Source organism: Mixophyes fleayi, chromosome 6 (assembly GCF_038048845.1).
Source record: "Mixophyes fleayi isolate aMixFle1 chromosome 6, aMixFle1.hap1, whole genome shotgun sequence".
Lineage (NCBI taxonomy): Eukaryota > Metazoa > Chordata > Amphibia > Anura > Limnodynastidae > Mixophyes > Mixophyes fleayi.
Genome location: NC_134407.1, coordinates 189102157 through 189128605, shown reverse-complemented (window position 1 = coordinate 189128605; position 26449 = coordinate 189102157). Strand labels below are relative to the sequence as shown.

The 26449-nt window shown below is 40.9% G+C and overlaps 1 protein-coding gene across 2 annotated transcripts in view; it reads left to right on the top strand.

Moving 5' to 3' along the window:
- Positions 1–21570, top strand: part of TGM2 (transglutaminase 2) — a 43453-nt gene extending 21883 nt beyond the window's left edge. For both annotated transcript variants that reach the window (XM_075177652.1, XM_075177653.1), the window contains exons 8-13: positions 3–106; positions 834–1073; positions 3107–3391; positions 16710–16870; positions 20822–20958; positions 21072–21570. In XM_075177652.1, the coding sequence (XP_075033753.1) occupies positions 3–106; positions 834–1073; positions 3107–3391; positions 16710–16870; positions 20822–20958; positions 21072–21228 (1084 nt within the window). In that variant the 3' untranslated portion in view covers positions 21229–21570. The remainder of the gene's footprint in view (positions 1–2; positions 107–833; positions 1074–3106; positions 3392–16709; positions 16871–20821; positions 20959–21071) is intronic.
- Positions 21571–26449: the final 4879 nt, after the last annotated feature.

Genomic DNA, 26449 nt, shown 5'->3' with positions numbered 1-26449 from the left:
AGGAACTTCCACTGTTGGGTTGAATCATGGATGACACGTCCTGATCTGGGGGAAAGCTACAATGGGTGGCAAGCTGTTGATCCAACTCCTCAGGAGAAGAGTGAAGGTGGGAATGAGACCTGATTAGCTCTTCTAATCAGGGGCAGATCTAGACTTTTTTTTAATGGGAGGGGGTTTATTTAGTCCCACCCCCTTTTTAACTTCTATTGGTAGTGGGCTGCTTGCAGCTCTGTACTAAGTACAGGTCAGTGCCGGCAGAGACAGGCAGGCAGAGTATGCTGCATGGCCGCTCTGATTGTGTTTTAAGCACAATCAGAGAACAGCCAGGCAGAATTCTCTGTCCGCCTGTTTCTGCCGACACAGACCTGCACATAGTATGCGGCCACAGGCAGGATGCCATTGCTAGGGGGGTGTGATTGCCCCGATCACGCCCCCCCCTGCCTTCTTCTGGGTCCACCGCCGCTTTTAATGTCTTTCACCATGGTCACATGTGTTTTCTCATAATCTGGAAATAAATGCTGCTTTTCTTGTTTCTTGTGTCAGCTGCTGGCCTGTTTTCTCTTGTCAATGTTACATTCTCTCTATGGGTGCCTTTTCTAATATTAGTGTTTACGTGACCATTTGTTTTAGGTCTGTTTTGACTTTTGAAACATAAAACCAGTACACCCCTGTGGCAGGAAGTTCGTCTAGTCTATAAGCCAATCATGCTTCCATATAGAAGGCAACCAGAGCTTTCCTCATAAAGCAGTGTGCATTATATTCTGTCTCATTTTCTGTTGTAACCTTCCTAAATACTGTAGTTCTTTATGACATGACATTGTCCTTTCCTATAGGCGTTTTCTGCTGTGGTCCTACTCCTGTTGTTGCCGTTAAGGAGGGTGACCTGGATCAGAAATATGATGTCTCATTTGTATTTGCCGAGGTAAATGCAGATTTGGTTTGCTACTTGAAACAAAAAGATGGTACTATCAGGCCAACGAAATACACCGCCCAAGTTGGAAAAAATATCAGCACTAAAGCAGTGGGAAAAGACAGCAGTGTAGACATCACACACAACTACAAGTACCCTGAGGGTAAGTGAAACCATATGAAGGATGTATGCATGATCAAGTCCAGCATTCCCCAGGTGATCTGGCAGATATTCGATTCAGTGGCAGATTTCTGGTTTAGGTACTGATTGGCTGCTGGAGAAGAGAGGCAGTCAGCCCCACTACCAATGGCAGTACTTGTTTTATGTAAAAGTCCCTAATTTTCAAGGAAAAAAAACAAAGACACCCTGGTGACCTTATAAAATCCACCCCTCACTTCCCTACTTGTCATGTTGATTTAGGTGCACCATAAATTTGAATAATTGGAAAATAAGCCTTGTGAGTTAGGAATTTTAGGTGAGAAGGGGACTTTACTAGGAAAATGGTCACATGGGAGTCTTGGCCAGGTATCTGGTGCAAGATGGCAACATGTGAGTACAAATAGTGTCTGCCTTATGGGGGGAGGGGGTCAGCCCAGTTACCGGGAGATCCACACTGTATAGTGGTCACTAAATGGTTGCAGTATTTTATGCTGGTCAAGCGGGTGCTGTATTGTACGCTCTTCAAATGGGGGCTGTATAATACAGCGGACTGCTTGACAAGGCGGTATAGTGAATTTATATTACTGCTATGTAATGTTGTCAGAGTTGATTTTATAGCTACCTGAGATGGAACTTTACAATGTAGACATTATACAGTAACTATTTTTTCTAGCGCTGGCAGCATTTTCCTTTCTCTGTTGAAAACACCCACACTACATAGAGACTTCTTAAGAACATCTTGAGCATACAAGTGCCAACAGCTGCAAAATTCTTAACTTTATGATTGGTGCCCTTCCAGTTTGTTATCATTTTTCAGGTCACAGGCTTCTCCCCCTCAGGTTTTTTGGCAAAATTTCCGCTCAGCAGTGCAAATACAGCTGAAAGAACCACTGGTCTGTTTCAATTTGTGTAAACGTGCCTAGAGTTCTACAGAGTCATATAGGTTTGCAGAGCAACCTGGGCCCATTGCTGGTGGAGCAGACTTTGCATAGGCAGAGGGAAGAAGTAGGGTGGAGCATACGTGCCAACTTTTCTATTTCTAGGTGAAGCTCAGCTGAAAAGTGGGTGTGGCATAAATAATCAAATTATGTGATTCGTGACCAGGGGTGTAGATAGGGGGGATACAGGTACAAAGTACCAGGGCCCGGGCCTACCTGGCCATCCTGAGTAGTAGGAGGAGCCATTAATGTATGTTTGGACACCTCCATCGGTGGTTATGGAAGGGGCCCCAAGAAGATGCCCAACCGGGGCCAGAAATTCCTCTTGACAGCCCTGTTCATGATGAAGGAAACCCCCATCTCACCCACTTCACTAGGAAGTGGGCAAGAGGTGGGAGAATGCCCTGCTCTCCCGGGAGTCTGGGAGATCTACCTGGAATCCGGGATCTCTCTGACATTCCAGGAGAGTGGGTAAGTATGTGGTGGAGTGAAAACAGTCTCAATGAAGTCACAAAGAGGTACTCCAGTGTGCCTCGTTTTACAGAGTAGTTCTGATACCTGTAATGGGGTGATTAGTGGCTTGCTTCTTAAATGAACCCACCTCCCTACTATCCTGATGTTTGTGGAACAGTCCCGAACTGTGGACCTCAAAGGGGTCAGAGCTTTTGCAGAAATGGACGGACTTTCACCTGAAAGTGGACGCTTTGGGGATAATCTGGGCAGGGTTTGGTCAGATCGCATCCGGGGCTTCTTGTGTCCGGTTCTCAATGTCTCAGAGTTGGCAGTTATGGAGGAATTCCAGAGTATACATATCCATTAACACCACTTTTTATTCTATGAACGAGAGCATGTACATTGCTTGTAAACACGTGACCTGACAATAGCTGTAGATATGTAGAAGTTAAAGGAAAAGTTAAGCACAATTCCTGGACCATAGAAGCCTAGCACATTTGTGTATTCGTAACACAAATGCTCACTCAACATACAACTCATTCAAACGTTTACAGATGGCTGTCATAAATGTTACCCACACAAGTATGAGTATTTTAACAGGGATTTTCTTTGTGTCTTTTTATTTTTGTCCACCTCTCTGCCCCAGGCTCTGAAGATGAAAGGCGGGTATTTGAAAAAGCAAGTCAGTTCTGCAATGTTCCAAGTAGACAGACGGAGAACGTCCCCTCTGGGGTCAGCATCAAGATTAAAGTTTCCGAGGGGATGAATAAGGGTTGTGATTTTGACGTATTTGCAGTTATCAACAACAACACTGAGGAGGACAAGGAGTGCAGGCTTATGTTTTGTGCACGTACATCCAGCTACACGGGAGAAGTGGGACCAGAATGTGGAATGAAGGATCTTCTCAACCTGAACTTGCAGGCAAATGCAGGTAAACCACCAATTTATAATAATATATAACTGGCATCAACATCGAGGAAAAGCATTTACAGCAGGAAATCAATAGCATAAAAATTTACGCCCGAGTCACAGAGTAATTAATTTAATGGATAACCAAAGCCTGGTGAACTGTGTACAGGTGTCCATAAAAAATTAGCCAGAAAGCTCCAAAACTAGAAAGGAAAAAGTGTAAATTGCAGCATATAATATATATATATATATATATATATATATATATATATAAATATTTTTGGCATGGTGCACCAAGTTATGGAAAAACCTATCATGAAAACTCCAAGGGGTAAATTTACTAAACTGCGGTTTTGAAGTGTGGATGTTGCCAATCAGATTCTAGCTGTCATGTGGAATATACTAAATAAGTGATAACTAGAATCTGATTGGTTGCTAAAGGCAACATCTCCACTTTTTCAAACCCGCAGCTTGATGCATTTATCTCCAAGTGTCCAGCATTCTGGATAATAGATCCCATAACTGAATATGTCTATATGTATAAAACACATATTGTGCCTGATTACTTAAGGAAGGCAAAATGAATGAAATTTGTGTATTTTTTTTTAAACAAATTGAAAAACAAGCAGGTACTTGGGTAGTCGTTTCCGCGACTATGACAACGCCGACAACAATTACCCCGAAATGGACAGCGCAAAGCTATAAATGATGACAGAGTGGTACTCCCGACTGTTTCAAAAACACACCAAAACACATACATACCTCATAATACATACGTATAAAGTCCCATCAGAATTCACAAATTAAAAAAATATTATTAAATCCATTAACACCTGTTAATATAGTCATTAATGAAAAACACATCATTTATTTTTTCACATTAAATACATTTATGAAATATTATTGTCTATTGTACATAAAATTCATTTTACAGTTGCTCTTGATTGCAAACACATGTTCTAGCATACATACACAGCCATCATCACTATCATTTGCGACTCACACCTGCCCTGTAGTTGGTGCAAGTGATTCGGCTGAAAACCATGTACCTGAGAGATGCCCAGAGCTTGAGTCAGATGGATGTGTGTGCGCTCAACCTTGGCATGCTCTTACTGTACATTGACTACATGCATACGCCCCTTCCCCTCCCTGTTCCACCCGTGAAGTAGTAGACTGTCAGAAGGGTCCTTTCGAAAATTAACTTTATATACGTGTGTTCATTGGCATATAGTCCTTTTCTGAGCTTGCACAGTGCAATTTTACTCAAAATGTGGCATTTACGCTCCTTAATGAATCGGACCTATTGTGTTTTTGTTTTTATAATTGAATTTGTTGTATAGTTTACTATTGTATGTGTTGGTGCTTTTTTGAGTGTTGTGTTGTTTCTTCATTGAAGATAGTATACATAAAAGCTAAGCAAATCATAGAGAAATTTCAATTTTAGAGCATTTAGTAAAAATCAGCTATTTTAAACAGGAACTTTCTGAGCAGGACACTTGTGAGTATATGCTGAGGATGTACAGGAAATATTGTTCCCTGAGCTGTCTCATTGCCATCACTTTATAGACCAAACCTTCCCTTAACACTGCAAATTTTTCAGTTCACATTAAAACAGTTTGTACTAAAGCTGCATTTTTTTCCATTTCAGAATTAAACTATCTTTTAATTCCTTATATGGCTAATTTATTTGGTCATTTGGATTACATTCCTAGTTGTTTTTGTTTATTTTTGTTTATTTTTGTGATTTTCCATTTGTTGTTGCTGGGTTATATTTTCTCATTTCTCAAAAGAAAAGAAGGTATATTGTCTATTTATAACTTCTATCTTGTCATGTCTTCCAACGACAAGTTTATTATCATCTCTTCACACACTGAACAGTGTCCATTTCATGAGAGGTTCTGCTTTTCCCACATTGCTCTGTCCTACCTAATATGGTCACAGATTCAGAGGAACGAAATTTTTCTTACTCTCTTATATTCAAATTCCATTCATGTGAACAGTTTTTCAGCAACATTTCTATACTTCATCCCCGTTGTAATCGAAACAGATTGTTCCTGCAGAATTGGAAGGGATGAATTTGTACCGTGCATAAATACTGTTCATAAGGCATACTGGACTGGGTATGTTCACTCACATAAGGTCAAGTTTTGATTTTATTTCTTATTATCACTTTATTTTACTATACAATAAGATTTTTCATGGAAAGTCCTCCATGTGTAGATGATGCTAGAGCAGTCTGCTTAACAGAATATGTTATTTTTAGTCAATTATAAATTGCTTTTTGTGTTTTTTTCTCATCTTTATAGATGAGTGAATTTTTCAAAACTGTTCAGCTGAATATTTGTTTCAATCTGCTTTTGGAGGATTTTGAATGCAGCTTTGCTCTTCTATATTTTTTTACTTGAAGAGATTTTTATGGCAGTTTCTGATGGTCTTAAGTTGATCAGTCTGCGCCAGTTGAAGTCTTCTTCACTAGCTCAGGTGGCTGTGTAAATCTATTGTTGTTTTTATCGCTTTGGAGCACGATATGTGTGTCATTAATGGTGAATGGCATTTTGTCGGGCATCATGTCCAGTTTCTTCTTCTTTTGTTTTCTAATGACTTGAACTGTTTTCATAGGTATTAATATGTTCCAAAGATGTTAGTAGCTATAAAAAGTGATTCTGCACCCCTGGGTGTTTAGAGAGCTATGTGCAAATAAGTGATGTCACTTCCTCTTTGTTTTGATTCTATCTAGGGTTGTCTAATTGACCATTATATTTATTATCAGACAGGAAACCAGAGAGCATATATATATATATATATATATATATATATATATATATATATATATATATATATATATATATATATATATATATATACAGAACGATTCAAAAGTCGCAGTACACCCTTTTATTTCAAAAACTCTACAGGAAATTGGGAAACCTGAATACTCCAGTAAGGTATGGGTGACGTGCTCTATCTTTTACGGTATGTACCAAAAATGGGCGCCATCTTGAAATCGGCCCAATTTCTGTAGAGTTTTTGAAATAAAAGGGTGTACTGCGACTTTTGAATCACTATGTATATATATATATTTTTTTTTTTATTATGTATGGGACGAGCCCTGAGAGCTAAACCTTCCATTGCAGAACAGTGAAGCTCCTGTTGGATCGTGTCCTTAATATATAGCTTCATAATAGGGTTGACAAGACAGTGGTCCATCAAGTTCAACCTATTATGTTCTGGCCATGTTGATCCTGAGGAAGGCAACTGAAAACCTTTTTGAAGCATCTGCCAATTTGTCCTCATAGTGTGGAAAAATACCTTCTGAATCCTGACCACATAAATGATTAACATCCTGGTTCTATCCGCCAATGATGCAAACTAATAGTTCTAGCGAGAGGCACCACTTCTTGTAAGAAAGGCGTCTAATCCACTTTTAAATACAGAAAAATAATTCTCCATCACCATTTCCATTAGTAGAGAATCCCATCGTTTCTGCTTACCCTTACAGTGGTAAAGGTAAGCAGAAAACAGTCCTGGGTATGAAAAGATCACTAGAGAAATCTTTGTATTGACCTTGGCTGTAATTAAGTCACCTTTAATGCACCTTTTTTCCAAAGTAAACAAGTCTTAATTTAACCTTTCTTTATAATGTAACCATTCACATAATAAGGTTGGTCGTCTCTGAATGGTCTGGTCAGTTGGTGTTTGTGTAACAACATCCACATGCTAATGTTCCTGGATGGAAGTCTCTTTATTTCTGTCCTCCACATGCTTACTCTCCTGCATGGAGGCCAAAGTGTTCCTGTCCTCCACATGCTTGTGCTCCTACATGGAGGCCTGTTCATTCCATCTCATCTTTCTCTCCCTCTCTATCCTCTCCCCAAAAATGTGAAAAATAGATTTAAAATATAATTTTATTAAAAAAAAGAAAAGAGCAACACCTGAATGGGCAATCTTGGGTATTTTGCCACAAAATGTGAGAGCTTCTAAAGTGAGCACAAAGCTGCAATGGCAATTTCAGCAGCAGCAGCCAGAGAGTGCGTCCTCCACATGTGGATCCAGAGCTCTCCCCCCCCCCCCTCCCCCCACACTAGAATTATTTTAATAAAATATGTTTATTATGCGAATGGACTGGTTGGAGGCGTCCGTTCAGAAAGACAAACTCACTCCTAAATTCTCTGAAGCCTGGGAAAGCTATACCAGTACGTTATCAACTCCCTTGAGAGAGCAGTTTCGGGAGATTTTTCGTCGTACGATTTGGTATGAAACTAGAGTATTTGTATAAGATCTTCTGATTTACCTCTGATAGGTGTATACCTTCTCCCCTTCCGGTCTCCCCGCGCCTTAGGACTCCAGATGCAACTTAATAGCGTTTACTCTCCTGATTTTTGTTATGTGAATTATAATCTTTATTATCCGATATTGTTAGTTATTATACAATGTTTACAAGAATCCTGATTGTAGGCTTAAACATTTAATTTTACAATACAATGAGTAATTATGCATTGACATATCCATTACTTTGCTTCTGTACCAACAAGCTTTGTTTTTATACCCATGATCCTTATGTTTTTGCATTGCTTTTACTTTGTAATAGTAAACAATGCTTTACTTTGCTAATAAAACATTTTTCGGCTGCGCTTCCGCTATGGCCATCCTGAGATGGTGGTTGACGAGCGCTGTCCTTGTTAATTATGCTTCTCCGTCTTTTGCTTGGGGAAGCTTCGCAGGAGGCCCCTGCCGAAGGCTACTGCTGGTCATAGTCTTCACCTGCCGGGGGCTTTCATAGGTTGCCCCTATACTAAAATTAGCATTTTTTTGCAAAAAGTGCCATTTTTGCAGGAGTTAAGACTTGGTAAATAGGCCCCTAAACATCCTCCACCACCATCAAGCAGGCATCAGTTGAGGGACTTTCTTGTGGGAGAATGTTGCTGCATCCTCTCCTGCATAATTAGACACTGGCACACTCAATGCCATGGCACATACAGGCTGTACATGACACATACAGGCCGTACATGGCACATACAGACTGTACATGACACATACAGGCCGTACATGGCACATACAGACCGTACATGGCACATACAGGCTGTACATGGCACATACAGGCTGTACATGACACATACAGGCCGTACATGGCACATACAGGCCATACATGACACATACAGGGCGTACATGGCACATACAGACTGTACATGGCACATACAGGCTATACATGACACATACAGGGCGTACATGGCACATACAGACTGTACATGGCACATACAGACTGTACATGGCACATACAGGCCGTACATGGCACATACAGGCCGTACATGACACATACAGGCCGTACATGACACATACAGACTGTACATGGCACATACAGGCTATACATGACACATACAGGGCGTACATGGCACATACAGGCTGTACATGGCACATACAGGCTGTACATGACACATACAGGCCGTACATGGCACATACAGGCCATACATGACACATACAGGGCGTACATGGCACATACAGACTGTACATGGCACATACAGGCTATACATGACACATACAGGGCGTACATGGCACATACAGACTGTACATGGCACATACAGACTGTACATGACACATACAGGGCGTACATGGCACATACAGGCCGTACATGACACATACAGGGCGTACATGGCACATACAGGCCGTACATGACACATACAGGGCGTACATGGCACATACAGGCCGTACATGACACATACAGGCCGTACATGGCACATACAGGCTGTACATGGCACATACAGGCCGTACATGGCACATACAGGCCGTACATGACACATACAGGCCGTACATGACACATACAGGGCGTACATGGCACATACAGGCCGTACATGACACATACAGGGCGTACATGGCACATACAGGCCGTACATGACACATACAGGGCGTACATGGCACATACAGGCTGTACATGGCACATACAGGCCGTACATGGCACATACAGGGCGTACATGGCACATATAGGCCGTACATGGCACATACAGGCCGTACATGGCACATACAGGCCGTACATGGCACATACAGGGCGTACATGGCACATACAGGCTGTACATGGCACATACAGGCCGTACATGGCACATACAGGCCGTACATGGCACATACAGGCCGTACATGACACATACAGGCCGTACATGACACATACAGGCCGTACATGGCACATACAGGCTGTACATGACACATACAGGCCGTACATGGCACATACAGACTGTACATGGCACAGACTGACACAGCGCCTTATTAGAGACTTTATTTTGGTGTTTACATTTTTATTCCACTACCTGCGCATCTGAATGGCGGATTGATATCCTGGTTAATTAGAGATTAGCATTACCCAGTGTGTGTCTGACAAAAGATTGCAATCTGGATTCACAACAACTATATGAAAAATCAGGTAATCATTATTATCATCATCATCATATATTTATATAGCGCTAGCAAATTCCATAGCGCTTTACAATTGGGGACAAAGATAGTAATAGATAATACTGGGTAATACAAAGAGGTGAGACGGCCCTTCTGCAAATCAAATATACTTGTTTATGAATGTAAATGAACAATCTAATGATGAATTGATTCATATGGGTTTTGACACCAATCTATTGACACAGCAGCTTTTATTACAGTATTAACAATTGTGATTAAGGCCACTGTAGTAGATTTGGTACAGCTACTAAATACCAGCGGACTGTTTAGCTTATATGCAGTCCCTCAAAGCAGGGTATTCTATATACAGAGACATGTCAGTGTAATAGAAAAGGATTGTAGATTGCATTAAATTGTTAGTGAGCGTTGAGGTTCAATAAAAGTTCACGTTCAATTGCAGTTTTGTAGATGACACATACCTATATAATGTAATAAGGTCAAATGAGGGTAAATGTCTAGTAATTAGGATAAATTGTGGCAGGAAGCTCACTCATGACAGATGAGTCAATAGAGACAAATGTCTTGTGGGGATTAAGAAATGTCTTGAGGATTAAGCACAATCCTGTTACTTACTGAATGGTGATAATTTACTCCTTTCATTGATGGAGAAGGATTTAGGTGTTCTTATTATACCAATGTGCTAATAGAGCTCAGCATCAGTCTACAGCAACAGAGGCTCAAGATTTAATCACACGTAAAACAAGGATCTGATTCACAAGAACATGGCATAATTCTGCCATTAGGTAAATGTTTGGTCTTTAACATAATAAAAAGGAGATTTGGGTGATCTTTAATAACAGACAATGTACAGTCATGGCCAAAGGTTTTGAGAATCTCACAAATATTATTTTTTACAAAGTTTGCTGCTTCAGGGTTTTTAGACCTTTTTGTCAGATGTTGCTATGGTATAAAATTACAAGCATTTCATAAGTGTCAAATGCTTTACTTGACAATTACATTAAGTTTATGCAAAGAGTCAATATTTGCAGTGTTGTCCCTTCTTTTTGAAGACCTCTGCAATTCGCCCTGGCATGCTGTCAATCAACTTCTGGGCCACATACTGACTGTTGGCCGCCCATTCTTGCCTAATCAATGCTTGGAGTTTGTCAGAATTTGTGGGTTTTTGTTTGTCCATCCACCTCTTGAGGATTGACCACAAGTTCTCAATGGGATTAAGGTCTGGGGAGTTTTCTGGCCATGGACCCAAAATTTTTATGTTTCGATCCCCAAACCACTTAGTTATCACTTTTGCCTTATGACAAGGTGCTCTATCATGCTGGAAATGGCATTGTTCATCACCAAACTGTTCTTGGATGGTTGGGAGAAGTTGCTCTTGGAGGATGTTTTGGTGCCATTCTGTCTTCATGACTGTGTTCTTAGGCAAAATTGTGAGTGAGCTCACTCCCTTGGCTGAGAAGCAACCCCACACATGAATGCTCTCAGGATGCTTTACTGTTGGCATGACACAGGACTGATGGTAACGCTCACCTTTCCTTCTCTCCGGACAAGCGGTTTTCTCGATACCCCAAACATTCTGAGAAAATGACTGTACCCCAGTCCTCAGCAGTCCAATCCCTATACCTTTTGCATAATATCAGTCTGTCCCTGATGTTTTTCCTGGACAGAAGTAGTTTCTTTGCTGGCCTTCTTGACACCAGGCCGTCCTCCATATGTCTTCGCCTCACTGTGAGTGTAGATGCACTCACACCTGCCTGCTGCCATTCCCGAGCAAGCTCTGCACTGGTGGTGCCCCAATCCCGCAGCTGAATAAACTGGCGCTTGCTGGACATTCTTGGGCGCCCTGAAGCCTTCTTCATAACTATTGAACCCCTCTCCTTGAGATTTTGATGATCCGATAAATGGTTGATTTAGGTGCAATCTTACTACCAGCAATATCTTTGCCCGAGAAGCCCTTTTTGTGCAAAGTAATGATGACTGCACGTGTTTTCTTGCAGATAACCATGGTTAACAGAGGAAGAACAATGATTTCAAGTACCACCCTTCTTTTAAAGCTACTAGTCTGTTATTCTAACTCAATCAGCATGACAGAGTGATCTCCAGCTTTGTGCTCGTCAACACTGTCATCTGTGTTAACGAGACAATCACTGACCTGATGTCAGCTGGTCCTTTTGTGGCAGGGCTGAAATGCAGTGGAAATGATGTTTTTGGGATAGAGGTCATTGTCACGGCAAAGAGGGACTTTGAAATTAGTTTTAATTTATCTGACCACTCTTTATGACATTCTGGAGTATATGCAAATTGCCATCATATAAACTATAAAAACTGAGGCAGCAGACTTCGTGAAAAATAATATTTGTGTCACTAAAAACTTTTGATCATAACTGTATGGTAATATAATATTAATATGTATTGAGCTTGCATGCTTAAACATATTCAGTTATAATAATGATTAAATGAGAAAATCAGTCAACATTTTATAAATCAGTGTTTCTCAAACCCAGTCCTCAGGACCCTAACAGTGCAGGTTTTTTAGGTGACCAGGGAATTAATTATACCACCTGTGGATCTGTTACAATGTGTCAGTTAGTAATGAATACACCTGTGCTAAAGCAATGAGATATGGAAAACATGCACTGTTAGGGGTCCTGTTGACCAGGTTTAAGAAACACTGTTATAAATTACAAAATTACCTTGTTCTACTTTTTCTTTGCTTTTGTTTATTACTGTGCTGTTTAGCCCTGTATCAGGATAGCTTCAGATAGCAGTTTCCACCGTCCACCAGCGCTAACTATCCTGTGTACGTCGACACTAACACCTAACAAATATTCTGCAGTTGTGGAAGATGTCACTTATAAAAGCTCTTGCAAAAAAATGTTGCACCCAACAAGCTCTATTTTTTTCAGAATTGTAGATGCATTTTCTTACTCTTTCTTTGCAAATGGTGCAACATTTTTTTCAGTCTCGGTATAAGTGCTGTGACTTTAGAAGTGGACATTTCCAACATATTTTCCAAACATTTACAAATTTAGAGACATTTTTGAGCTCCAGAGAAGGCACACATAAATCCCAGCATAATGCTATTTACAACATATAGGTCAGAGCTGTGTATCACTTCTGGACATGGCATGCGGGGAAGAGGAAGAATCATTTTAGTGTGAATTACAGATCATGTAGCTTTGAATTAAACACAGTCCCTAGTGCATCATGCGATGTCGATGACTTATCTGTTCCGCTCACTAGGGAGTGCTTCCAAATAGAACTGCAGTGGCGATCCATTAAGGCTGTAATTGGACGCTTATTATAAAGGTATTGGGAATAATGGTTTTCAAATAGAAAAATCTCCAGAAAAATATTCTGTTCCATCATAAATGTAATGTGTGCTTTTATTTGGAGATGGCGTACCCATTTGATTTAAGGCATCTTTTTACGGTGGCTTAGTGGTTAGCACTTCTGCCTCACAGCACTGGGGTCATGAGTTCAATTCCCGACCATGGTCTTATCTGTGTGGAGTTTATATATTCACCCTGTGTTTGCGTGGGTTTCCTCCCACACTCCAAAAACATACTAGTAGGTTAATTGGCTGCTATTAAATTTACCCTAGTCTCTCTCAGTGTGTGTTAGGGAATGTAGACTGTAAGCTCCAATGGGGCAGGGACTGATGTGAGTGTGTTCTCTGTACAGCGCTGCAGAACTAGTGGCGCTATATAAATTGATGATGATGACGATGATCCTTTTATGCTAGAAGCAACGAGAGAAATAAAAGTAAGTAGTGTGATGTCAACTGAAGAGACCGATATGGCTGATACCTTCACTTATGATCACTTTGTGCTTTTGTTTTCCAGGCTTATATATGTCTTTATACAATCTTAATAACTATGTAACTATTTCCACAAGGATCATAAGTTGCAGACTTCGCTGCCTATTACAGTGCTTGTGGACTATTAATATTCCACTTTACCAATATTTACAAGAATATTGACTGTTGCATTGGCATTGCTAAAATTATCCCTGACAGGAGTAGATATGTCAATGTAACTCTTGTTGTTTTTGACAATAAGTGAGATATATATATATATATATATATATATATATATATATATATATATATATATATATATATATTGTGGCAAGAGCCCGCTACTGCTGAAGCAAACGCGAACAACTTCTTCCTTTTTATGTAGTTTTATTGTCAGGATGGTAAATGTTTTGACACCGTACAGATTTCACAGCAATACTTGGAGACCCTAAACGCTAGCTAGACATAGCTCAGCTCTCTCTCAAGATCAGCCCATTTCCCCAGCGTTGATCTCCCTGAACAAGTAACACAGTCAAGCTTTTATACATGATACTCCTCCCCCAGCCTTAGCTTGATGGGCAGGTGACACACCCACCTTCTCTTTATAAGGAAACGCCCATCACTGCCTCTGTTTGGACTAATCAGACACACCCTGTTTGTTTGCTGAGAGGGAATCATGTAAGTTAGCAAACTTTAAACTACACATACGTTTTTACCTGGTTTAACCTCAACCTATGTGCATAACTGTGCCAATGTTTTATTCTGTTTGTATACCTTCTCTGCCTCTTGTCAGATAAATGCCTCCCTTTGTTACTATATGTATATATGTATATATATATATATATATATATATATAATCATCTATAAATTATTAGTTTTGTATGAGCAATATGTTTCATGGCAGCAAAGAAATAGGTTTGAGAATATAGTGCAGAAATAGTTCCTATGCAGTTATAAGTAAATGGAGCCACCTTCCTATAGTGCTTTGTACAATTCAGAGCTGCCTTACTTCATAACAAAACTGTACATTTATACTATATTAATGTTGTAGTAAATGGCTCTACATACAAGAGCTGCAGTTCTTATCTATGTTTCTTTTATCCCTGTCAGTAAATAGAATAGGTAGCCTTTTCATCAAATAAGTTTATTGTGTTCTCTATATGTCTGTGAGACTATGCATATATTGATTTGAAATCAGAAGAAAATGTTTTAAGTTACAGACTGCTGGTGCTTTGTGGTGTAGTAAATTGTTGCAGACTGCTGGTGCTTTGTGGTATCGTAACTTGTTGCAGACTGCTGGTGCTTTGTGGTGTAGTAACTTGTTGCAGACTGCTGGTGCTTTGTGGTGTAGTAACTTGTTGCAGACTGCTGGTGCTTTGTGGTATAGTAACTTGTTACAGACTGCTGGTGCTTTGGGGTATAGTAACTTGTTACAGACTGCTGGTGCTTTGTGGTATAGTAACTTGTTACAGACTGCTGGTGCTTTTGTGGTATAGTAACTTGTTACAGACTGCTGGTGCTTTGGGGTATAGTAACTTGTTACAGACTGCTGGTGCTTTGTGGTATAGTAACTTGTTACAGACTGCTGGTGCTTTTGTGGTATAGTAACTTGTTACAGACTGCTGGTGCTTTGTGGTGTAGTAAATTGTTGCAGACTGCTGGTGCTTTGTGGTATAGTAACTTGTTGCAGACTGCTGGTGCATTGAGAACTTTGGAATGCATTATGCTGGTGGTAAATCTTCTATTTTTGTATAAGCATGCACCCTAAATACAATTTCAACCCCATATATTGAGGAGCAAATTTCCAAAGCAATAATATATATACACACCGATCAGCCACAACCTTAAAACCACAGACAAGTGAAGTGAATAACATTGATTATCTCATTACAATGGCACCTGTCAAGGGCTGGGCTATATTGGGCAGCAAGTGAGCAGTCAGTTCTTGCAGTTCATGTGTTGGAAACAGGAAAAATAGGCAAGCGTAAGGATCTGAGCGATTTTAACAAAGGTCAAACTGTGATGACTGGATAATATCATCTCCAAAACAGGTCTTGTAGGGTGTTCCCAGTATGCCTGCCAAAAGTGGTCCAAGGAAGGATAACTGGTGAACCGGTGACAGGGTGATGGGCACCCAAAACTTATTGATGCGTGTGGGGAGAAGAGCTAATGTAGCACAGATTGCTGAAAAGGTTAATGCTGGCTATTATAGAAAGGTGTCTGAATACACAGTGCTTCACAGCTTGCTGAATAGCTGCAGACTGGTCACAGTGCCCATGCTGACCTCTGTCCACCTCCGAAGGTACCTACAATGGGCATGTGGTGCTATAACTGGACCATGGAGCAATTGAAAAAGGTGGCCTGGTGTGATGCTTTCTTTTACATCATGTGGATGGCCGGGTGTGTGCGCGTCATTTAACTGGGAAAGAGATGGCCCCAGGATAGACTATATGGGCAGAGGGCAAGCTGGTCGGAGGTTGATGCTCTGGCAGTGGCCTCTTTCAGCTGGATAATGCACCCTGCCACACTGTAAGAATTGTGCAGGAATGGTTTGAGGAACATGACAAAGATTTGGCCTCCAATTTTCCTAGATCTCATTCTGATCAATCATCTGTGGCATGTGCTGGAAACACGAGTAAGAGCCCTGGAGGCCCCATCTCACAACTTACAGAACATAAAGGATCTGCTGCTTATATCTTGGTGCCAGATTCCACAGGACACCTTCAGAGGTCTTGTGTAATCCATACCTCGATGGGTCAGAGCTGTTTTGACTATGTTTTTCTTTTACACAGTGTGACTGATACCAGACAGTGGCCAGTGTCTAAGGAGCTGGTTTCTGTTACTTTAGCATCAGGGTCACAAGAAAGTGTTGCAATGTTATGTTATAAATTACTTTGCCATCCTGACAATAAAAGCAAAGTAAAAAGCAAGAAGGTGTTCGTGTGTGCATCATCTAAAGTGGCACCTAAGTTTGCTTTATAGCTTGTACAGATACACATTCTCCTATCATAGGTAAAATTAAGAAAATAAAAATGCTGAGGTTGGAGTCACGTTAAATTGCCAGTATCTTGTCTCTCTGAAATTCATGTCTTTCCTGGTGATAGCGTTCATCCATTTTTTTTGAATCTCACTACTGTCTCTACAGAAAAGAGAGTGCCTCTGCGGGTTCTGTATGAGAAGTATGGCTGTAATCTGACACAAGATAACATGATCAAGGTGGTGGCTCTTCTACATGACTATTCCACCAAGGACATTCTACTTGCCATGAGAGACATCCACGTTAAAAACCCAGATATTAAAGTGCGGGTGAGTGTGACTGATGTTGGCCATGCATGCATCGATTTTGTTGTTTATGAACAAATTATTGCATTTCTATACAAACACTATACAAACTCCAATAAACAAATGTAAATGTTTATTTGACATTTTCAATCGGACCATGAGTCAAAAAAAAAAGTGGTTACTTCACACTCATTACAGTGTTGATCTTACCATGTTGATTATGACTTTAATCAGCTTTAAGACAAACCTTTTGGCTGAAAATCTACCAGCAAGAATTATTAGCTCATTGGAAAATTTAATCCAACTCCATTTTATTGTATGGAATCTAGATACGATCGTAATGGGTGTGATCAGTTTTATCCAATATATCTGCACTTCTACTTGCTGTAAAGGCGTTGCGATCCGCAGGGGGTGGGGAATTGCCCTGATCAAACCCTCCCCCCCCCCCTTCCCTTGCCTGGCCGCTCCGATTGTGCTTTAAAAAATACAATCACAGCCGGGCAGCATACTCTGCCTGCCGGCAGTCCATTGATAAAAGTAAAAAAGGGGGTGTGGTCTAAACAAGTCCTGGAATTCTCAGACAGACAATACTAAACACACTGCAGTAACAACAAAAATTAATGTTTGGGTGGGGAGTAAGTTGTAGTTCCAGCAAAGAAATTGATCCCTGTTCTGTCCATTTTGGTCTTTTGCTTCCAGTACACAGACCACAGTTTACGATTAAAAAAAATATATATATAATTAACTATTCAGTGAGACCCACACTAATTATTTTTCTAGTTGTAAATTTTATAAAAGACCCAAAAACAAAACAAAATGTACAGACAACACACATAAAGAACTAAATTACAACATAATTTTAATAGGAGCCAGGCCATGTCATGAATTACAGATCAATAGCCGGCCATTTAAACGGAGATATTGCTACTTGAACATATCAGCTTTCCCTTTTTCTGATGATTTTCTATCATTGTATATAGCCACACCAATAGTTATATGGGCACCACTTGAAAACACTCCACCCACCGGCTACTGAAGTGAGAGCAGAAGGTGAGGTGCAGCAAGGACTGGGGTGAACTTTGGTAATGTGTGGCAGGTAGGGGAAGTCAGGATGGTTCGGAGCCCCAGGGAGGACAGGACTTCCGTCAGGCCCCAAGTTCAATGCAGATAGGAGTACCAACAATACAGTGCATCCCGCATTGACTATTGCAATTCCCTCCTTACTGGTCTTCCCAAAAACAGACTCAAACCCCTAAAATCTATTATGCACGCTGCGGCAAGACTGATTTTCCTTGCAAATAGCTATTCCTCTGTTGAATCACTCTGTATGTCTCTACACTGGCTGCCTGTCTTCTACCGAATCCAATATAGAATACTTTTACTAACCTACAAGGCCATCAACAAAGCTGCACCAACATACATCTCCTCTCTTGTCTCAAAATATCTCCCAACTCGGCAACTCCGTTCTGCAAAAGATCTGCGTCTCTCATCCACCCTCATTACATCCTCCCATTCCCGGTTACAGGACTTTTTTCGGGCTGCACCCACTCTATGGAACTCTCTCCCTCGCACAATAAGACTCTCCTCTGTTCTACAAACTTTCAAGCGTTCTCTGAAAACCTACCTATTCAGACAAGCTTATAATATTCCTCAACCACCATCTTAACCTCACTACCTTTAGCCTGTTACACAATTTCACAGAAGACAACTACCCCCGGACCAACATTGTTGTGTGACAGGATCATTTAGCTTATGAGTCACCTTACCTTTGCAGTCTGGCTGGGCCAAGATGCAAAATGTATACTTAACCTCATGTGTCAATCTCCCATTGTCCCATAGATTGTAAGCTTGCGAGCAGGGCCTTCTCACCTCTTTGTCTGTTTTACCCAGTTTGTTTATTAGTTTATTACGTTTGTCCCCAATTGTAAAGCGCTACGGAATATTGTGGCGCTATATAAATAAATGATGATGATGATGATAACCAAATCCCTGGAGTGACAGGTTTTAGGTTTTTGGGGTGTTCTTTTTCAAGCAGCACCGATATAATGAAGAAGCACTGACTCGTACAACAATCCCGTGTCCATACGGATTTATATTCTGGTCCTATTTTTTTTATTTTTTTCAGTATTATTGTTTTCAAATTACTCATTTGTGGTTTCTCACAATATTGCTTAAGAGGAGAGATTCTGTAAGAAGTGTCAGTCACAGCCTCAGGGGCCTTTCGGAGTAAATACTCATTCATTTTACAGAGAAAACAATAATATATGTGCTGTGGTGTGTACAGAAATATCATATTCATACAACACTCACCAGACAAACTGTGTATTTATTCTGAAGGGAGCCAAGGGAGCAGGCTCTGATGTACTTGTAAGTGAACTTCACAGATGTGTACTTGTGGAAGGCTTACCTCACTCCTCAGGCTGCCTGCCCCAGATATAACACAACTGTAAGGCAATAGGTTATTTAAACAACGTCTTGTGACTATAGCTGAGTTGTAGCCACACCTCAAAGTAAATAAAACAAATTCAACAGTTTTATTTTCTAAGTAATGTACAGTGATCACCCTTTCTAAGAACCCCACTTTATACCACTAGGTATAACATCTGCAGGAAAGTACTGTATTATATAAGGGCAGTGGTTCCAAACTTTCTCAGTTCGAGGTTCACCATCATTTTTCCAAGGCATCTCGAGGCCAAAATAATTACCGGGTAGTCCCGTTTTAAGTAGTTGGGTCAAAATGACGTAAGATGTATTTAGACCCCCTTCACCATCACATTGTGCCCCTTTGCCATCTCATACGCTGTGTCCCCCTCTTGGACATCTCCACCCTGTGTCCCCCTCCCCTCCTTCAGCGTCTCTCTGTGCCACCCTCCCCTCCTTCAGTGTCTCTCTCTGTGCCCCACTCCCCTCCTTCAGCGTCTCTCTCTCTCTATCTCTCTCTGCCCCCCTTCGCTCTCCGTTACCTTCTTTCCTCATTTTCTGCTGTCTTTCTGTCCTGATGTCCTCTCTGCTGCTGCTCCTCACTGACACTGTCGGACGTGATGACGTCACGCCCGGCCGTCATTGAGAGCAGTGAGGAGGAGGAGGAGGAGGATCCGGCGCTGGCTTGGCAAGTTCTTTTCATTTTTTCGAGGGCGATCGCGGCACCCCAGGGAGCCGTGGCACAAACTTTGGGAACCGCTGTATTAGTGTATAAATCCCATTATGTGTCACTGTCACTGTCATTGGAATGCCACCCTCGTTATGTTTTAACCTGAAAGTATTAAGATACATTAAATGATTAGCAGTTCTATTTATTTAATCATTTGAACAAGTGGTACTGCCAGTTTCTATATCTACTGTTTACTCATTCCCAAGTTTCACAGATATTTTTGTTTTATATAAACATTTTATATCTTCATAGTAAACCAGTAACCAGATGCCAATATCTCCCATTTCATGGGTTAGAGTAATCTGGTTCTGTATTTCCTGCTGTTTAAAAATGAAATCACGTGGGCTCTGTTAATCAATTGATGCAGGGCTTAGGTTACTAATATATTTAACTAAACAAATCCATCTTATATCGGTCAAAATGTAAATGGGAATGACCAAGCTAGATAAAGCTCTGAGTCACGATCTGTGTCATGCTGTCTTCAAGTGTTTATAAATTAGAAATATTTCCCTAATCACACCTAGTCCTCGGTCAGCTGCAGAATTCTCTCAAAGGCGTTTTCTATACAGAAAATCGGTAACTGAATGGCCCCCAAGTAATGCAGCACTGTACTCTGAATTCTCCTGCCAAACTAATGTGAACCGTGTCTTGACACTTCTCCAGGTAGCTTTGCCATGATCATTAATAGTACAAGAATGTCTTGTTTCAGAAAAGGTCTGTTCTGCAACAAGGAATATTTCCCACAATTGAAATCTGAATTGGCCATTTGAAATGTTGGTTGGTATGACATTCCTACTGACTAGTCGCCATCTTTCTATTGTCAGATGTTGGGTGAGCCGAAGCAGAACCGGAAGCTGGTTGCAGAGATTTCCTTGACGAATCCTTTGTCCGAGCCTCTGGTTGGCTGCTGCTTCACATTGGAAGGAGCTGGCCTGACAGAAGGCCTTTTGCAGAAAGAACTGTAAGTTACAGTGAAGTGGTCAATATTGTGGGTAATATGTCCAATATTAATAAAATGTCATTCACTTATTACTCTTACTATAGATTATAATAAAATGCTCCATATTGTTACAGCGATGGCCCCGTGGAACCCGGGCAGGCTGTTAAAGTGCGAGTGGACCTCATGCCTAAGTTATCTGGACTACGCAAGCTGGTGGTAGATTTTGAAAGTGATCATCTGAAAGGGGTGAAAGGTCATAAGAATGTCATAATTTCCCCCCTCCCAAAGTGAAAGATGAAGACACTGCAGTAGAGGAGCGAAGTGCTCCAGCCAACATGTTACATACTTGTCCTGTAATGTGAGAATGTTTTACTCCCTATGCAGCCGTATTTACTCTGCTCTTAGAAGCTTGTGACTTATGCTCTGTGCCTTCAATCACTGATCCACACAATGCTGTTTTAGGGTCTTGGCAAGGCAGTGGTCAGATCTCGTCCCCCATTGTAACCTGCACCCAGCCTGCTTGCCTGATCCACGTGTATACAACGCAATTCAGGGAGTACAGATTTGTTACCATGACACTGTAAATAAAACTTTGTATCCAAGTATTAAAAGAACATTTATACAAAATGACAAGAGAGTCTGCAAGTTGTCTTTTCCCGAGTTCTGACCTGTTTTTGCTCTTCCCCTCCCAGTAACACTCTTTATTCCTCTCCCAAGTCCTGTTCCTGGAAGACGTGTGGTAACAGGAGCCAGTCTGGGATCCAGTCCATCTGGAGTCACTTAGATACAGGGTAACTGCAAGCCTGGCTCCTGTACAAGTCACGCAGGTGTCCTGGAAGGCTTCATCGAACTCCAGCACAAATGCCTTCAGTTCCAACTATTCGCCTGCTCATCAGTGTTGCAGTAACCAAAGTCTAGTCCAGTGTTGGCTAACCTGTGACACTCCAGGTGTTTGTGAAGCTACAAGTCCCAGCATGCTTTGCCAATATATAGCAGCTTATTGCTGGAAGGGTATGCTGGGACTTGTAGTTTCACAACACCTGGAGTGTTACGGGTTAGCAAATACTGGTCTAGTGTAACCACAGAGACTGAATTATTGTCCCTCACCTGCAATGCATATAAGCACTAATCTCTTACACTGCCATTTCCCTGCCCTCTGATCTAAACTACTGCCTCAGTTTCCTTCTCTATTGCACTTTTACGCATATATTACACATCCTTATTTTAGATGTATAAACACCAATGAGGAGATCATCATTTTAAAATGGCCTTTGCAAACCAGTGAATCACTGTAATCAGCCCGTCACCTAACCACCTTTATTTAAAATGCACACGCGCTCCTTCACATCATCAAAATTCATACTTCATACTCGCACTTTGTGAGCTAAGAAAGATAAATCACTTGGCACATTAACTAATGTAAATTTCTTACTGCTGATCACTATACTACAAAGCAACCTGATCTCTAATTAATTTCCTAGGTGCATTAGACCAAGGTCTGAACATCTAATCTAATTGGGCACAGTGGTTAGCATTGCTGCCTCACAGTGCTGGGGTCATCAGTTTGATTCTGACAAAGGCATTATCTATGCAAAGTTTGTACGAGTTTCATCCCATAGGCCAAAAACATATCGACAGGTTGTCTGACGACTAAAAGTGTGTGTGTGTGTGTGTGTGTGTGTGTTAGAGAATTTAGATGGTAAACTCCAATGGGGCAGGGACTGATGTGAATGATAAACATTCTCTGTAAAGTGCTTCATAACATAGAGGTACTTTACAAACAATAATAATTCACTCTTAAGCTCATTTTTATGCAGGACATAACCAGATGTGAGGTGGGCGGGAATAGAACTAGCTCTAGCCAATCAGATTATCAGAAGAGTCACAGCAGCAGGAGATTAGTGAGTGTACTGATCTTATGGAAAGCAGTGACCTGTCCAATCGTATTACAGGCAGCCCTGTCTTTAGTAACTGTGTCATGATTGGAGGAATAGAGGCAAGCATGACTCCATAGACACTTATTTAGCTGAAAGTGAAGGGTCACCAATAACAGAGTAGCAATGTGAGGCTCCTATCAACATCATCATCATCAAAAATTAGAACGGAAAACTAGGAAGGAAAATTAGTGCAGGAAAACCAGGGTAGACCTCTAGATGAAATGACGTTCATACATCCAACTTCTTAACAATACAGAATATAGTGTTTTCAAACACAGTATGTATTCTTTTAAAATACACACATTAAAAGAAATGCCCACTGAACACTTTTTTTTTTTTCCAATTTTAAATACATATTCCTAATTTGGAAAATTGACAATGTAATTCCCCATTGTGCAATAGTAAAAAAAAAAAAAGGAAAAAAAAATCGAATAAAAAAAATGTGTCTCTGTAGCAGTAAAGAGTTTACTCTCACAAATGGTGACATTGCTGCTAACAAAATAGACTATGAACCTTGGTGTCAAAAACATTACCACCCACTAGATAAGCCACGCCTCTCCTGCTACGACCATTCCATGGTCCTGACTGACTATTGGTGGTCAAACGCTCCTTAAAAACTAACAAAAGACCAGGGTCCCTGCCATTGTAATGAATAGGAAGGGTGAAACACAAGCTCAGGTTTGCACCTGTCGCCTACACACAGCAGTGTGCTGAACCAACATTAATGAGAACGTAGCCTATCAATTCACTAACAACAAGTGACATCATGGAGACACTGGTCCCAGGTGGATTAGAAGACTACATTTACTTTTTTTAAAAATATTGCATTAAACCAATAAAGTGGCTACCTCCACTTTCTGTCCATCAAAGTTCCCAGGGTTACCGAAGTGTACTTCAGCCTGATGGCTCCTTAACAAGCACCCACAACACCTTTGTACAGGGAAGCCCTTTGCTAAAAAACTACGTACCCTGATTTTTTGGTGCATGCTACCAATTGGCCATCTATGACAGCTTGGAGCACCAGAGACTGGCAGCAACTATTGTGCATGGTTATAGCACTGTTCTATCATTTCTGCACAGTCTCCAATAGGGCATGCAGTGTATACAGGATGCAGTATTTTCCTGTGTCCCCTCTATAAAAAAAACAAAACAAAAAAAAAACAATAATATGTCCAATTTTTTCTAGTAAAAAAAACAAAATGAAAAAAACAAACCAACATACATTTCTAGTTCCTGTAACATTAATGGGCAGCAGACAGCCCTCAAGGCCTCTCCTTCGCCAATTGGCCTCAGCTCCAATGTGTTTTATACCTGTGCTCTACACACTTTACCGCCATGTATTCCGCAGCCTGCGCTCTACACACTTTACCGCCATAGTCCAGAGCCTGCACTCTACACATTGTACAGCAACATATGCCACAGCCTGCACTCTACATACTTTACCACCAATTGCACTAAAGTTAGTTTTTCCTTTAATAAGGGCCCAATACGCTCCTTTCATGTCAATCTCCCACACTCTTTTTGCTACATCGCTTCTTATCATGTGTGGACACTTCAGCCCTATCTCAGTCAACATCAATGGAGACGGATGAAAACCCTGCTCTTTGCTGTAGCTTGGGGTGACCTGCCCACAGCTTTATCCTGTTTCTCAGCTGCAGTGTTTTAAGGGCACTGGAAAGACGACAAATATTTTCCAGGCACAGACCCAAATCATATTTAATGAGCTAGTGAGGACGATGTGTGCCTGGGAACCATGTAGAATAGTGAGGGGAGAGACGTACAGGAAAGTGATGGGGTTATGTAAATGAAAGGACAAAGGAGGTCACTCTCTGCATGGGAATTTCCTCAGGCAACAAAGGAGTTAAACAGTATCTATATATGGCTACAAGATATACAGATGGCAGAGGTATTTCTGGGACACTGGTGTTATGCACATCCTAGCAGGGGTGAAACGCAGGAGACTCTCAGTAAGGGAACAGCTGCTATTTATAGCAATGTTGTATACTTAAAATGATTCCACTGTGACACGATAAAGCTGACCAGGCATTTAAAGTACAAGAAACTATTTGACATACATATATTTCTCACATTACTGAGTTGAGTAATGGAATAGTCTTCAGACTAAATATGAATGTTAGGCTCTCATCATTTTACTGCCGCACCTGACCCACTAACATGAGTGCGTGACTGACCGGATTGTTTCGCATAACTGCGTTGATTGGTAGATTCGTACACAGGGCAAACCAATCAGAGAGGGTCAAATTTCAGCTTTGCAACCAGTATCAGATCTCATTAAGACACTATCCTAAGATGAAGTAGGTGTTTTTATTTTTCTTAAAATGGAACAGGGACTTTATATGTGTATTATACTTTAAATAGTATTGTGCCCAAATTGCCCATTATATACAGTAGGAGTATGGTGAGAATTCTCCTCTGGGACCAACACAATGTATTCTATTTAGCAGGGCGCCAGCTGTCACATCAAGCTGGGGCACCTCGGCCAATCAGCATTGGCACTGCCGCAGTCTCTCTGGAACATACGAAGTAGCCGTTTTTTTGGTGTGTGTGTAAAAAATTATATATATATATATATATATATATATATATATATATATATATATATATATATATATATATATATATATATATATATATATATATATATATATATATATATATATTTTAAATGTCCTGAAAATGTGACCCAACATATCAGTTAATACAGTAGAAGAAACACAAAAGTCAGCATTACAATGGTTGCCAAGATTCTGGAGAACTGATGTCAGAAGCTGTTAGTAAACGTCACTCTCGAATTCCATATTGGTCCCCTCGCTCTCTCAAAAGAGAGCGAGAGAGAAAGAGGAAAAACGCAGAGAGAAGAGAGCGAGAGAGAAAGAGGAAAAACGCAGAGAGAAGAGAGCGAGAGAGAAAGACGAAAAACGCAGAGAGAAGAGAGCGAGAGAGAAAGACGAAAAACGCAGAGAGAAGAGAGCGAGAGAGAGAAAGACGAAAAACGCAGAGAGAAGAGAGCGAGAGAGAAAGACGAAAAACGCAGAGAGAAGAGAGCGAGAGAGAAAGACGAAAAACGCAGAGAGAAGAGAGCGAGAGAGAAAGACGAAAAACGCAGAGAGAAGAGAGCGAGAGAGAAAGACGAAAAACGCAGAGAGAAAGACGAAAAACGCAGAGAGAAGAGAGCGAGAGAGAAAGACGAAAAAACGCAGAGAGAAAGACGAAAAACGCAGAGAGAAAGACGAAAAACGCAGAGAGAAGAGAGCGAGAGAGAAAGACGAAAAACGCAGAGAGAAAGACGAAAAACGCAGAGAGAAGAGAGCGAGAGAGAAAGACGAAAAACGCAGAGAGAAGAGAGCGAGAGAGAAAGACGAAAAACGCAGAGAAGGGAGCGAGAGAGAAGAGAGCGAGAGAGAAGAGAGCGAGAGAGAAGAGAGCGAGAGAGAAGAGAGCGAGAGAGAAGAGAGCGAGAGAGAAGAGAGCGAGAGAGAAGAGAGCGAGAGAGAAGAGAGCGAGAGAGAAGGAGGAAAGAAAAAAACCAGAGAAATGATAGGTCCGGACTGCTG